The sequence below is a fragment of the Carettochelys insculpta genome, chromosome 3 (genome assembly GCF_033958435.1).
Source record: "Carettochelys insculpta isolate YL-2023 chromosome 3, ASM3395843v1, whole genome shotgun sequence".
In the NCBI taxonomy this organism is placed as follows: domain Eukaryota; kingdom Metazoa; phylum Chordata; order Testudines; family Carettochelyidae; genus Carettochelys; species Carettochelys insculpta.
The window spans coordinates 58,975,585-58,991,134 of NC_134139.1; the positions used below are offsets into that span (position 1 = coordinate 58,975,585).

The window sequence follows — 15,550 nt, forward strand, 5'->3', positions numbered from 1 at the left end:
TGACATCTGAACACATTCAGGTGAAAGGAAGTAGTGCATGAATATTTGGAAGTCAAGGACTGGGAACTGGAACTGCGGGACATGGTTTCCCTTATTGTGTTTCATTAATTTTTGTTAAATATACAAGTCTCCTGTACAAAGCTCTAAGTATCCTGACACACTGTATTACAACATCAATCCTACAGTATTAATTATTCTAAAAGAAACTTGAGAAGTTTACCCTCGTGTCTCAGAGAGGCAAATCCTTAAATTCTACCCAGAAACCTATAGGAAGCCAGAGGAGATGCCAGACTCTGGTTTCATAGGAGATGTCCTCTCAGCAAGTGAGTCTCACTAGCTTCAGTCTCTGAATGGTTTTAACAAGTAGCCACACAACAGAGCATGCTGCATTCGTCTAATCAGGGTGTAAGAAAAGCATGAGTAGTGTTGGCAAGGTCCACAACTGAAAGGAAAGATCACAGCCATGGCAGCTGGCAAAAAGTAATATGGTTACTACTGTAGTAGTGTCAGCAAACAGTACCTGGTGTCTAAAATCACCCTTTAGTTGCTAACCCCAGTAACTAAGGGGCAACAAACTCCCTCAGTTAAACAGTCTGATATTACCTCCACCATCTCCTCTGGCTGCAACCACTATCAACATGGCAGTCTTGCTCATTCTCATTCATTCCCCAAACTCAACTAGAGAGTGTCCAGGAGACCAACTACATTGTAAGTCAATATCCTTGAACAGGTTACTTACATCCCAGTTTAACCATCTGTAAACTTCAGGAAATTCTTCCCAGAAAACTTGTTTTCTGAAGATTAATTATTTTTCAGAGTTGTGGATGATTCATGATCTTTCTGTACAGTGAAGACTGATTAATATAAAATCATTTCCAGGTTCTGTGTTAATAATATCTATTCATGAGTTAGCTTACCTACCTCATGGGTGTGATGACAGTTAAGGAGTAGAAATGGGCAAAAAAAAATCTACATCCAAACATCTTCCAAAATCCAGATCTTGTTCTGACCTTCACAGCTGGTCTCTAATCTGTATAATGGGACTAAACAGAACTTCAGATCCACTACAGTGTTTAACAAAGAGAAACAGAGTAGTCCACTGGTATTACACAGAAAGGATGGTCACAAGAATCAAGTTTCATTTTGTAACTCAGAAGTGTAACTCAGACCTTTCTTTCATGAGAGGCCACTAAGCCACAGGAAAAAAAAATTTCAGGCGACATAAACACATGTGAAAAGCAACTTAATTCAGGCTGGTTTGTGGTTTTTTTAAAAACAAGATAGAAATATAAAACATTCGACTCACCCAGCTGGGGGAGCACAGAGGTGTGGGGCTTTTCCCTAGTGTGGCAAGCTGGCGCTTACTGTTCCACTCCCATTGGGGTTGCTGAGACTTGTCGTGGGCTATATAAAATTAAACAGTGATCTGGATCTGCCCCACAGGTCATAGGTTCCCCACTCCTACTCCTATTCTCATCATAATATTTGTTCCAATTTCTTTGGGTTGCTCTCAGATGTCATTAAAAAGCTATAATGTCAGGATGAAAAGAGCCTGTCATCTCTCTTCATCTCATTGCACCTGTCACCAGAAAGAGTTACCACCCAGTGTTACCGCTTAACAAATTCCCATGACAGCAAGTGTGGTAAGAGCAAAAAATGGTAGAAAAACAAAACTGATGCATCGTCACTATACTTTTAAGAGACTACTTGTCACGGGTTGTAATTATGGTTCTGCTAACCCAGTGTTAGCTCAGCTGCCTTAGTGCACACCTGTTTCAACTTAATCTGTGATAATTAGGAAACATAGGACAGCAAAGAAAAAAGCTTTTCAGTTACTATTCCAAATAGTAAAGTCTGTGTGCCATTTAAACTCCTGTTTTTTCAGAACAGACTGCTGACTTGCTAATGCCAATGCAATGAAATAACGCAAAATATTTTTAGCGGCAGGAAGTTGTTACTTGCTACTGCCAATTACATGCCTTGTACTTTAATACTTACACTTTTTTTCCTTTACTTATTCCTCAAGATAGGTAAAAGCTGGCTTAAGGCTCAACAAACAAGGGTAGAAAGAAACCTCTCAGCCCCATGGAGTTGGCTGACCTCCCTGAAGTCATAGCCAATATTGGCAGTGATTACTGTGGCAGAGCATACTCCAGTGTCTTAAACCTGCTCTTCAACAAAGAGGGAAGGAGGAGATTAAGAAAGAGAGAGACTTGGATGTATTGGTTTTGGCAACAAAAATACCCTGTCATGCCAATAAAGTTATAGAATTTGAGGAGGGAGAATTGGGGAAAAGGAAAAAAATACAATGACAACAGATTTATCAAACACTGACACAGGATTGAATCATTCAACATAACAGGGACATGAGGTTTGCTTATTATTACAATCATTGTTATTTACAGCTCTTTTCAGTGTACACTGAGGCTCAACTGTCCTCATCTTTCAGTTCAAAACAATCCTGCAAACTCCAAAATACACTGATTGACAACAATATGAGTCTTTACAGAAACTCTTCCCAAAGAATGATCCCATCTACCACCGCAAACAGGGTATATTTAAGAATCATCATGACACCCTTCACTTTATTATGCCCCAGTACCTAAAAAAGCGCCAAAACAAAAACAAAATAAAAAATTCAAAATATGGCTTTAACAGCTATTCCAAAAGAGATCCCTAAATATCTCCATAATGATAGTACAGAAGTATCTGTGCTGAAACCAAAGAAAGCTATTTATAACTTCCTTAAATATAATTAACGCAAACCAGTACTTTTTGTTAAATGGAGTACAACCCTATACAGCAGGGTCACAACATTCGCAAGGATTTGGTGTTAAGAACCCTCACAGATGTTTAATTTTCACAAATACTGAACCTCCTGGGGCTCAGAAGGACACTCCCTGAGCCCACTGCAAGTCCCCAATCCAGAGGTTCCCACCTCCCAGAGCTGCTCCCAGTGCCACCCAGCATCGCTCTCTCCCTGCAGGCGTGGGGGGCCAGGGAGTGGAACTCGGCAGGCTCCCAGGTGGCCCTGGGCAGCAGCGGAGGGAGGTGGAGCCCAGAAGCAGGGCTGTGGGAAGCTGGTGAGTAGCTGGGCTGTGCCCCAGCTGGAGGTGGGGCTGGGTACCCCAATCTATATATTCCTGGCTGACTTCCACCACAGGTATCGCAGCCCCATGCCCCAGCCTCAGCCCCACCTGCTTCACTCTGCTCCCAGCCCTGGGGTGTGTGGGATCTCTGGCCCAGTGTGTGTGTGTGTGCACACCTGCTCCCACTCCCCCCCCTCCCCCCAACACGACCCCACGTGGGTCCCTGCAGCGGTAACTGCTGCCGGCAGTCTGGGAGAACAGCTGTTCAGAAGCTCACTCTGCCTGCCGAGGCCAGCACAGGAAGGTAAAACCGACTCCCCCAGCTGCTCGCAAATAACTGAATTTGCGATTGTTAAATTCGCGAATGTTGTGACCTTCCTGTATAAGGTGCGTTTAAATACTGTAAATCCTTTTGAAGCCAATGGGACTATTCTGTGCATAAACTTAGGCAGGAATTGTAACATGCCTTACATTACATACTGCTCCATTTACAGTCCACAAAGTTCCCCGGCCCCCCCTTTAAAAATTTATTACGGATTTTTCCATCTTGGAACAAAAACACGATCATCTGGAAAATCATGCAACAATATCTACTAAAGTTTTAAAAATGGCTGTAATACACTATTTTCCACAGAATGTTGTGGCTTTCATATTTTGCATACTGGACAAACAGCAGCAGCAAAAGCAGATCATATCCGTAATTTTACATCATCCTGGCTAGGCTGTAAGTAAGTTGCATGCAAGAACCATGTGGTCTGCACTGCCATCCACTAACCATTCCCTGTGCTCTTTAATCCCCTCTTTGGGGGCAGACAAAAGTGCATGGGGGAACTGTCAGCCAATGGCCGGGTAATGAGTGGTCTGTGAGCCTATTTTACATCCGAGTCTTAAGCTGCTAGAACAGCTCATCCCTTCGCAGCAGGCAGCCAAGATGGCTGACGGATGCCCCCGAGATTCGCCCGAGACTAACTGCTACGACAGACTGCCTCTTCGCAGTGGGCAGCCAGTGTGGCTGACGGGTGCCCCCGAGGTTGGTGCAGACAGCTTATTCCACCCGAGACTTTGACTGCTAGGACAGACTGTCCCTTCGCAGTGGGCAGCCAGTGAGGCTGACGGGTGCCCCAAGAGTCTGCTCCGTGGAGGCAGCATGACTCAGCACCCAGCTTTTACTGCACCTTACCACTGACCAGGCTAATATAGCCAAACCAGCTAAGGTTCTTTGTTTGTGTTTGGCCAAGCTACAGCAACTAGAAGGAGTCAGGCTGAAGCTTACATGTAGAATCATAGAACACTAGGACTGGAAGGAACCTTGAGAGGCCATCGAGTCCAGCCCCCTGCCCCAATGGCAAGACTAAGTACTATCTAAACCATCCCTGATGGACATCTATCTAACCTGTTCTTAAATATCTCCTGTGATGGAGATTCCACAACCTCCCTTGGCAATTTATTCCACTGTTTGACCACCCTGACAGTTAGGAACTTTTTCCTAATGTCCAACCTAAACCTCCCTTGCTGCAGTTTAAGCCCGTTGCCTCTTGTTCTATCCTCAGAGGCCAAGAAGCAGTTTTCTCCTTCCTCCTTATGACACCCTTTTAGATACCTGAAAACCGCTATCATGTCTCCCCTCAATCTTCTCTTTTCCAAACTAAACAAACCCAATTCTTTCAACCTTTTTTCACATTCTCTAGACCTTTAATCATTCTTGTCGCTCTTTTCTGGACTCTCTCTAGTTTCTCCACATCTTTTTTGAACTGCGGTGCCCAGAACTGGACACAATACTCCAGCTGAGGCCCAACCAGCACAGAGTAGAGCGGAAGAATGACTTCTCGTGTCTGGTTCACAACACACCTGTTAATGCATCCCAGAATCATATTTGCATTTTTTGCAACAGCATCACACTGTTGACTCATATTTAGCTTGTGGTCCACTATAACCCCTAGATCCCTTTCTGCTGTAGTCGTTCCTAGACAGTCTCTCCCCATTCTGGATGTGTGAAACTGATTGTTCCTTCCCAAGTGGAGCACTTTGCATTTGTCCTTATTAAACATGGTTACTATTTATTACAAAGCAGAAATGAAAATCTTAATGGTTACAGAATGATATAAAAAGTCTTAATGGTTACAGTGGCAAGAAAAGTTAGATAAAAATCTTAATGGTTACATTGTTATTGCTCTATTTACTTAACTACTAGTAGGATGATACAAATGACATGTCAATTAGAGAAAGTTACCCATTTGAGGACCAGACGCCTCAGACTAAAGAGTTCTTACTATTAAATGTGCCCAAAAAAAACATTGCAGGTATAATTCTCACCCCTGCGTCCTTCAACTCCGGCGTAGCCAACGTTGTTCACTGAATCGCTTGGGAAGAACAGACGAGGAGAGTGCCCCCTAAATCCTCAGGAGGCAATAACCTTACCTGACTGGCAGGCACAGGAAATTGGAGCTCAGAGTAGGCTGCCAGGCCCTCTTTATACCCCTTGGGGCATGTAGGTTCTTCCTTATCTCAAGGTACCAATTGTGCTGGTTCGTCTTTGTGACACCAGCGCTTACAAGGCAGTTACACTTGTAAGACAGAGATAACTAAATGTATAGAAACTGGGCAAACTTTCACACGGGCAGTAAAGTTGCCCTCCTGGAACAAAAGTGTGGGCGGATCAATTATCAACACCAGCCAAGGGCAGCTTAAAGCCCCGAGGCCACCAGCTAGGCCATTAGCCCTCTTATCTGTATTCTTCAGTCCAGGGTCACGCTGACATAGCACATCTGTGTTTGTGAGGCACCAGCAGACAGTGTGCCCTTAAAACGTTCCAACATTGTGCTGTTTCTTTGTGCTGTGTGCTCTGAGGCACCTAAGAGGGGCAGGCAGGATGGAGTAGAGCAGAAGGAGTCTGTCTGGCTACAGGAACTAGTGAGGCAGCAGGATCCTCAAGGCCACTTGGTGAGTTGCAAGCTGGGCTGTACACAGCCAACTCTCAATTTAACAGACTAATGGGATGGAGGGAGGGGGTTGTCTGTTAAACCCAAAAGTCCATTAAATGCCAGGGTTTACTGCCCACCAACCCCACCAGTCTCCCCCACCCCCAGTCCGCACCCACCCACCCCCCCCAAAAAAAAAAAAAAGCCTGCGACTCACCACAGCTGCCACCACTGGTGCTGGAATTGCAACTGCTGGAGCTGCTGGACCTGCAGCTGGGGTGACTCCACTGTTGTGGTATGGAGGAGCTGGTGCACCTCGAGTGGCGTGTGTATGCTAGAAGTGTCGACCCCTCTAGCTGCAGCAGCGGCAGCTCCAGCGGCTCTGGTAAGTCGCCTTACTTTTGAGGGGGGGGGGAGGGCAGGATTTAGGACTTTACAGACGCTGATTAAGTGGACTTCGGGAACAAAGGATGGGGGGGCTGGCGGATGGCTGTTGCTCCTGAAGTCCTCTAAATTGGGTCTGTAAAATGGAGGGTTTACTGTATTTACCACACACTAGTCCGCTGTGCATTGACAGGTCATGTAGACAACTTTTCGCTCTAACTAAATGTTACTTTTGTTTAGTCATTTGATGTTGCTGCCTCCTCCGGCAACTTCTTTACAATCCATGATCTCAATTTTTCCAGTTCAGTTTTGTGTAACTCATGATTAAGATTTGGAAAGCTATGAAAAGTTGTTGCTACTCCCAATGATTTTAACATCTTGTTGGTCTCTTCACCCCACGAGCACAGAACTAACTCATCAGCTGTTCCATGACACTGAAATAGTTCAGGAAGGACACCTTCATTTTTCTGTAAAGCCTAGAAGTGGAGAAAATGGGAGAACAAAAATTCAAATGTGGATTTCACAAAATGCTAATGTTGAACAGTTATAGGAAAAGTTTGCACATAGAATTCCAATATGCTAAACAAGACCCATTTACAGCTGCAAAAGTCTACATGCAGCATTTGGTTCTGCTCAATATAATATGCATAGAAAGATTCATATTGACCTGACTACAGCAGAGTGGAACCCATAACCCTTATAATCTGCCAGACTTTCTCAAAGAATAAGGCACAGTAATTACAGGTGCCATGTCACTAATCTGAATGGAGTGCCACCAGACAATTTGATTGCCAAGCGTGCATGGCAAGTTAGACATGTTTTGCACAGGCTTATAGCAGTTGGACTGCAAAGCAAGCAAATAATCAGTATGTAAAGATAAAAGTATTTTTCAAACTTTTATACCTTGATATTTTACTTACCAATGTTTGCGGTTCAGGAAATTCTCTGGGGCTCAGTGGCTACTTGGAATTAATCCATCTACTCCCCAGAAAATGCTGTGCTTTAAGCGTCTTTGTCTAATGATCAGTTTTCTGTTTTTTAGATGGAAACTGAATGATTTTTTAGATGGAAATGAATGTAAAAAAAAATAGTATTCACTTACCTGGTAAACAGAAGAGGTCTTATTGAGAAAACTAGAAAGAGCGAAGACTCCAGCCACATCTTGATGATACCTGTATGCTAAATGCATAGCCATGCCACCTCCCATTGAAAAACCTCCTAAAAATGTGACCAAAAGAGAGGGAGAGACTGGGATTTAGAAATATCTTACTAATCTAACACCTGGCTTGATTATTTCTAGAACATTTTAGATTTTGGAAAAATACCTGACTTTCATATTTATCTGCTAGATATACACATATATACACAGGTTGATCCTCTCTAGTCCAGCACTTTCAGGGCCTGTCTGTTGCTGAATGAGATAATTTACCAAACCATGGGAGGTCAATATTGTATGGAAGCATTATCAACATTTCCACTGTTCCTTGACCTCTTAGAAAACATTCAGGTGTAAATGAGAGCTGAACAGCACAGAACACTGAGAGCCAGGACTGGTGACTGTCAACAAATTTTATGGCACCACGGGAAACTTGGGCACACCAATGCTGGACTGTGAACGTTGCCAGATGAGAGAAGTTCAATCTGTATATAAAGTTTTTCTATTTATTTATATATATATATAGACAGTAAACTCTTTCATACCCAGCAGCCCTGAGACTGGGAGGTTGCCAGATATTCAACTATTCCGGATAATAGAGAGGTATACCTAGCAATGCATAACACTAAAGAAAAACAAAATTAGATATTTACAAACAAAAATGTATGCAGAGTACATTATTTACCAGCAGTGGTCTTGTACATTGTAAACTTATACTGCATTTATTTGTATTTACTGTCACTATACTGTCCTTATGGAAAATGTAACTAAAATTAACTTATGGTTAAAAGTTCTGTTATTTGAGACTTCTGGGTAGTAGAACGCTGGATACAAAAGAGTTTACACACACACACACCCACACACACCCACCCACCCACCCCTCTTAGACCAAACTAAGATTCAGTTACAAAGCTGCAGAGTTAAGAAAAAAACAACCAGTAAGCCAGAATGCTTTTATTCCATAATCCTCTCATTTAATAATCTCCAAAAATTGGTTTGGGCTTTGTAGATGTGTGTCGTACACACAAAGCACAATTCCATGCCATGTGAAGGGCTGTCAATCCAGTGGACCAGGTGGCTTATATCATACTTTGCCAGACTAGCACTCATGAAGGATACCAGCATATCACTAACATTGTACATAATTAATATTCACACCGCTGGACCACCCTGTCAGGCAAACTGGAGTTCATCTCTTTTTCCACAGGAGAGATGTAGCATTGGTGGTGCAGCTGGGTGAGCTGGAACACTTCTCACACATGTGCTCCACAACCCCTTTGAAGGGTAAGAAAATTGATTTCTCTCTCTACCCATTCAACCATTGGTCTACCTTTTCCGACTAATAAACTAGGCTGCCAACTTTTTTTTTAAAAAGATGAGAGATACTTCGTTATTAGGAAACAGACTCTGTGACCATCATGTTACGTTCCATGTACACAATGCAGAAAGTGTTTTATTATTGTATCCAGCTGATAGATGACATTAGAAGCGAAGCACTTAGCTGCAATGATTGTCCTGTTGAAAATCTCTCTCAACGCATCGACGTAAGCTGACAGAGTGGTTATGACTGATACTTAATTAGAACACTACTTTTACACAGTCCGCCAAATAACTAACAGGTGCTAAAAACAGATTTGAAATTCTGCATTCTGGGCTTTATAAAAACACAAAAGAGGCACTGAATACTCATTAGAAGAAAAAGAATGCAAAAGACCGAACAGGCTGGCGTGCTCTCATACGACACGCGTATGACAACTTTGAAGAGCAGCGACACGTACGCCTCACTGATGGTCGTGAGGGGAAAAAAGCGACAGCAGCAGCCGCACCAACAGAGCCAGGACATTTCCCTTGCCCCCCACTGTGAACGCCCATGCTGTTCAAAGCTTGGACTCCTCAGCCACATGTGAGTCCACAACCAATGAGCCTGTGCAAGCTCAAGATGTATTCGTTGGACATGACGGACTACCAACAATACAATACAATACAATGCCCACTGGGCTGACTTAGTTCTAGTCTACTTCTGCCCTGAACAACATTTACACAAAGCTGCCAGCATGAAACTTCTGCAAATACACTGAAGGGCACAAACTTAACTCTGCACTATCTAATGTAGGTACTGCGGGCTTGGCCACGTCTTATGAAACTGTACCCCAGGGAACAGGGCACAAAAATCTATGGAACAAACATGCTGTTTTGCCTTTAAAACGCCACAGTCAAAATCATACTGCACTTCACGTGTTGTTCTTTTTTCTCTAATGAGTATTCAGTGCCTCTTGTGTTTTTATAAAGCCCAGAATGCAGAATTTCATATCTATTGTTAGTACCAGTTTGTTATTTGGCAGACTGTGTAAAAGTACTGTTCTAATAAAGTATCAGTCCATAACCACTCTCTGTCAGCGTATGTCGCTTCACAGAGAAAGATCTTCAACAGGACAATCATTGCAGCTAAAAGCAGGAACAGAGACAGATGACAATGGGCTACTGTTACATCAAGTGTGAGGACCTAGCAGGGAGAAAGAGAATAGCCAACGTGCCATGAGATAGATCCATGTGGAGGGGATAGCGACGGAGACCAGAATGCAACTTAAAACTTATTTTGTCTCACTGCAGCTAAACCCTCTCAGGGAAACCCCATGAAACTATTGTTTGATCTCCTGCGGCAGGAAATTTATGTTTGGGCACAGGAGCTACTGCATCTGTTTATCACTCAAAAGCTGTGTCTACACGAGCAATGAACTTCTAAGTTAATTGCAAAGCTGGGGCTATTTCGAAGTAGACTGTGGAGCATCTACACATGATTTGTGTTCCTTCAAAATTAACTTCCAAGTAAGGGAGACCAACTTCAATGTCCTTACTCCACTCCCGTGTGTAGACACTCCACAACCGCTACTTCAAATTACTGGGCCCGCCATGGTGGTGACCCCACAGGAGCCCAGAGACACACTGGCCAGCCGAGGCTGGGATCTATGGTCACTGCTGGACATGCATCAGGAACCAACTACCCTGCAAACCCAGGTAGGAAGCTGAGAGCATAACAGAAGCAGGGGGACCACAAGGTCCTTGCTGCATGGCCCCCTCTTGACACCAGAGCTGAGCCATACACCCCCAGCCAGCAGTGTCATCAAGCCAGGAGCCCCCTGACCCCCCGGAACCCACTGGCAAGCCGAGGGACCAGGGCACAGAGGCTGAGGGCAATGATGAGGGGTCCAGTGATGGGACCCTCGTCATCGCCCTCCACCTGGGACAACCAGACAAGCCTCTTCCAGTCATGCATTGCCTACGGTCCTGCAGGTAACAGCCAGTAGGTATAGAGCATTTGGGATGTCATAGGGCCCGGGGACACCCCTCCCCCCCCGCCCAAACAACTCCACAGTCCACACTCCCGGGAAAGGACAGGGGTCGCCAAACCCATCCCAACCCTCTCCATGCAGGAACCCCTCTGCACCTCGGATCCTACAGTGCCCTCCGGGCCCTCAGACAGCAGGGGAGTGGGGTGGGAGCCAGCGGAGCAGGGATCCCTGATCCGAGAGCCAGGACACAGCACTCACGGGCCATCGCTGTCTCCTCCTCTTTCCACAGGACTGCCCCCTGGGAGCTGCTCCAGCCCCATCTTGGACCAGCCTGCAGCTGCGGAGGGCCAGGAATCTGCCTCCTCATCCCAGTCTGCATCCCACCAGGGCCACCATCAGGCCAGACGATGGCGATGATGGAGGAACGAGGAGACGGCTGCCAACTGGGTGGTCATGTGGGAGGGGACCACTGTGTTCTGAGACTGGCTGGCGAGGGAGTGGGAGGTGTAAGTGTGGGTGTCTGACAGCCTAGAAACCCTCCCCCAGGCTATGGCCTTCTGCCTCGCCCAACCTCCCGCTCCCTCGCCAGCCAGCCCTGCAGCAGCCCCCTCACAGTATCTCCCCCTGCAGCAGCCCCCTGGCAATGGCCCACCTCCCACTGGACCTGTCCCTGGCCACCCGCGTGGAACTGGGCTGTTGGCTCATGGCCAGTGCGGGCACACCAGCAGTGGCCCCAGCAGCTGCCCCTCCCCAGCACATCCTGGAGGCGCTAAGTCTGCAGCACCTCCACCTCACCTCTACCTCTCCATGATCCAAGCCCCATCCCAGCTTTGAAGGGGGCCCCTGAGCCAGGGTGGTAGAAGCACCCATGGCTGCCGTAGCTTCTGACCCTCCATCCCAGTGGATGATTGAGCTCTCCCTGACCCGGACCCCTCCTCCAAGTTCGGTCCCCCACCCCAGCCCCACGCATCCTTCCTATACTTAGTTTCCCCCTTGTAAATGGGTTCATTCGTTGTTTTGTTCTGTAAAAACAGGTTTATTCCCACAAACCCCAGTAAACATTACATTCTAGCCCTAATCCTGAGTGCCTAGTCCATTGTGGGGAGTGGGGGGCAGTGGTGAGGGGAGCAAAGGGGGTATGGTGGAGAGGGTGGCTAGGAGGGTCACTGAAGGCCCCCCACAAAGGCCTTATGCAGGGCCTCCCAGACCCTCACCCCATCCCTTCAAGCCTGGTGGCACAGGGCAGCAGGTGGCTGCTCGTACCCGGGCCCCAGGTCCGCAGCCCAGCCCTGCATAAAGGGCTCCTGTCTGCTCTCCACAATGCTGTGGGGAGCACAGCAGGCCACAATCACCATGGGCACATTTGGGAGGCTCTGAAACCTCCCCTTAAGCCCCTCCCCCCATGCCTATTCAATGGTGCCCCTGGCATAGTTGAGGCAGATGTCAAAAGGGTCTTGGGAGGGGGTGGTACGTCCCTTGTAGGGCCTCATGAGCCACAGGTGCAGTGGGTATGTGGCATCAGCCATGATACAGTGGGGCATCATGATGTCCTCCAATGGGAGAGTCAGCAGGGGACATAAGTGCCATCCTCCAACCAGCGTCACAGCCATGAGTTTTGAAACAACCCAGGCATCATGGGCCTTGTTCAACCATCCCACATAGATGTCCATGAAGTGGCCCCTTGCATTGACCAGGGCCTGAAGGACTACCAAGTGGTACCCTTTCCTGTTCACATAAGTGCCCCTGCTGTGGTCTGGGGCCCAGATTGCCATTTGTATTATGTCCATTGTGCCGAAACATTAACGCTGCATTACCAGGGGGTTGGGGGCGATGCAGCAGGGCCCAGCCCAGAGCCTGCAGCATGTGGCCCATGCAACTGGCCCTGCCGTGCTGCTGGAAGACAGCTGCTGGAGATCCCCCTGGGGGAGCTGCTGGCAAGGCATTTTGTTCCTGGCTAACTCTGCTCCTTAGCACGCGGTCTGCCCTGCTGTGTGCAGCCTGGCAGCCCTGAGCACATGTAGAGTTGGGTGTGTGGGGAGGTGCCCTTTAAGGGAGCGGCTGGCTGCTGTCCCAGAAGGGCTTGTTAGCCATGCAACCCTGTCCATGCCATTTCCTGGACTCTCATTTTGAAATAGGAGCACGCTTCCCTTCAAAGTACTGGGATGCTATTTCAAAATAAGGGCTGGGGGCTTGGTGTGTGTAGACGTGCAACCTCAAAGTCTGTTATTTCGAAGTTGGACTTCGAAATAAGCAACTTCGAAGTTACCGTGTAGTGTAGATGCATCCAAAATGCTGGTGTTCAAAGGGGAAAACAGAAAACTCAAAAGATCACCACAGAAAATCCCTCAACATTAAATATAGCTGCATGACGAGGGAGAGACAGAGATGCCCTCAGAACATTTAGCTGTTACAACTACTCAGAACTCACTTCTGTGAAACAACAATCTGTCTTCGCTGAAGTGTGCTTTATTCTCTCTAGTGAAACCAATCACTTTCTCATCCACTTCCTCATGCCACTCAGGCACCCCATCCTCCAAACTCAAAAACATAGTGCATTGCACTCCAAAAGGCTGTTGAGTTTCCATCCTTCCACCCATCCAAACAAACACACACACTGTACACACAGGTGCACACTGCCCATGTGTAAAGGTAAGCACTTATGTTTTAGAATGTAGACAAATGTGTGCATTGAAAACTCATTACTAGTTTGTAAATGATTTAATCTAAAACTTTGCACCCGGTTAGTCACACTCTGGCAAGACTATCTGCAATTACTCACCCGCAGTCTTTGACAATGCAATCACCTTCTGTGTATAAGAATATTAGGTAATGGTGCTTTCATGTGGCTCGTACTACGATGAGAAAATTTAATACAAAGGGCTAGTTCTTTGAATTCAGTTTTCCATGGGAAAACCTGCACTTTATCACTCAATACCACAGTAGCGTCTGGGTAAATACTATATAGTAAATGCTTTGCAGACAGTGATTTCAATGGATATTTATACTTGAAGGCAAAATGTTGTGATTCCAAAAGGATAATATTTCAGTGTAGGTCTAAGTTTGACATAATACATAAAACACATGTGCACTCAATTATTTGTAAAAGATCTGAAATATTAAAATGAAACAAAAATAAAATATACACAGTTGTTATAAAAAATAAGATCTCATAACCAACAACTTACAGGATGCTAGCAAACATACCTAATAATTATATGCAGTGTAAGGAAAGCAAGACTTACAACATTATTAACCAGATTCTATTCTGAGTAACCATCAAAATCAACAGCGCAAATTCAGCTGTTTTAATCTTAAGACTTTCAGAAAGCTAATTTATTCAAGACCACTCCACTCCCAAGTAGTGGAGAGATTGCTCCTTAATTACCAGAATTTGCAAATAGGTTCTAAACAGAAAATATCTGCAAGCATCACAGATACTCACTTCTCATTACAATTTGAGAGATCTGTGGTTAGTGCTTTGTAACCCTCGGTAAATGCTAGCTTTGTAGTGGATTCTGCTGCATATCAAGGACAGTCATCAAAAAGCAACACACTCCCCTGTGGTTCTGATTCAGTAAAGTACTTAACTCTGCATTCTAACTTTAAGCATGCCAATAATCATATTGATGTGAAAGGGCTGACTCATCTGCTTAAAATTAGGCAAACACCTATTAGGCCCCAATTCATCAAAGCTTCTCCAAAGCAAGACTGACATGGTACACTGGTTAAAAAGAAAGTATCTGGACGTTTGGGTGCCATGCATGTGGGGAATTATCTAAAATTAGAAGTTTTGCTTAAAAGTCCCATGATACATACTGTACATCAATGTTTCTTAATGTTTTGGAGACCAAGGAACACCAAACAGTATTTTTTATGCAGAACAGCAACATATACAGCAAAACCAAAATGAAGTAATTTAATCAGGTTTCATACCAATGAAGAAGTAACATTGTGGCCATGTCTACACTAGCCCAAAACTTCAAAATGGCCATGCAAACGGCCATTTCAAAGTTTACTAATGAAGAGGTGAAATACATATTCAGAGCCTCATTAGAATGCCGGCAGCCGCGGCACTTGGAAATTGCTGTGGCTCGTCCAGACGGGGCTCCTTTTCGAAAGGACCCCGGCAACTTTGAAATCCCCTTATTCCTAACTGCTGTATCAAGCACATACAGGCTGTGTCTACACGTGCCCCAAACTTCGAAATGGCCATGCAAATGGCCATTTCGAAGTTTACTAATGAAGCGCTGAAATGCACATTCAGCGCTTCATTAGCATGCGGGCGGCAGCGGCGCTTTGAAATTGACGCGCCTTGCCGCCGCGCGGCGCGTCCAGACGGGGCTCCTTTTCGAAAGGGCCCCGCCTACTTCGAAGTCCCCTTATTCCCAGCTCATGGGAATACCAGCTCGTGGGAATAAGGGGACTTCGAAGTAGGCGGGGCCCTTTCGAAAAGGAGCCCCGTCTGGACGCGCCGCGCGGCGGCAAGGCGCGTCAATTTCAAAGCGCCGCTGCCGCCCGCATGCTAATGAAGCGCTGAATATGCATTTCAGCGCTTCATTAGTAAACTTCGAAATGGCCATTTGCATGGCCATTTCGAAGTTTGGGGCACGTGTAGACGTAGCCACAAAGTACAAAAGCATGTAATGAGCATATAGCCACTAGATAAACTGCAAGAGTGGGTGGGGCAGGAGAGAAAGTGTTTTTGAAAGACAA

At 45.8% G+C, this 15,550-nt stretch overlaps 1 protein-coding gene across 2 annotated transcripts in view; it reads right to left on the reverse strand.

Annotated features, from left to right (window-relative positions):
- Nucleotides 1–15,550, reverse strand: part of LYPLAL1 (lysophospholipase like 1) — a 76,893-nt gene that overhangs the window by 19,563 nt on the left and 41,780 nt on the right. The window contains exons 4-5 of one of the 2 annotated variants that reach the window (XR_012644759.1): nt 7,494–7,609; nt 6,225–6,867 (exon numbers count right to left, since the gene is read on the reverse strand). Coding sequence is in view for 1 of the 2 variants with exons in the window: in XM_074988610.1 (XP_074844711.1) it covers nt 6,628–6,867; nt 7,494–7,609 (356 nt within the window). In the remaining variant the exon portion in view is untranslated. Of the gene's footprint in view, nt 1–6,219; nt 6,868–7,493; nt 7,610–15,550 lie in introns of those variants that run through there. The other variant, XM_074988610.1, reaches the window with a different exon arrangement.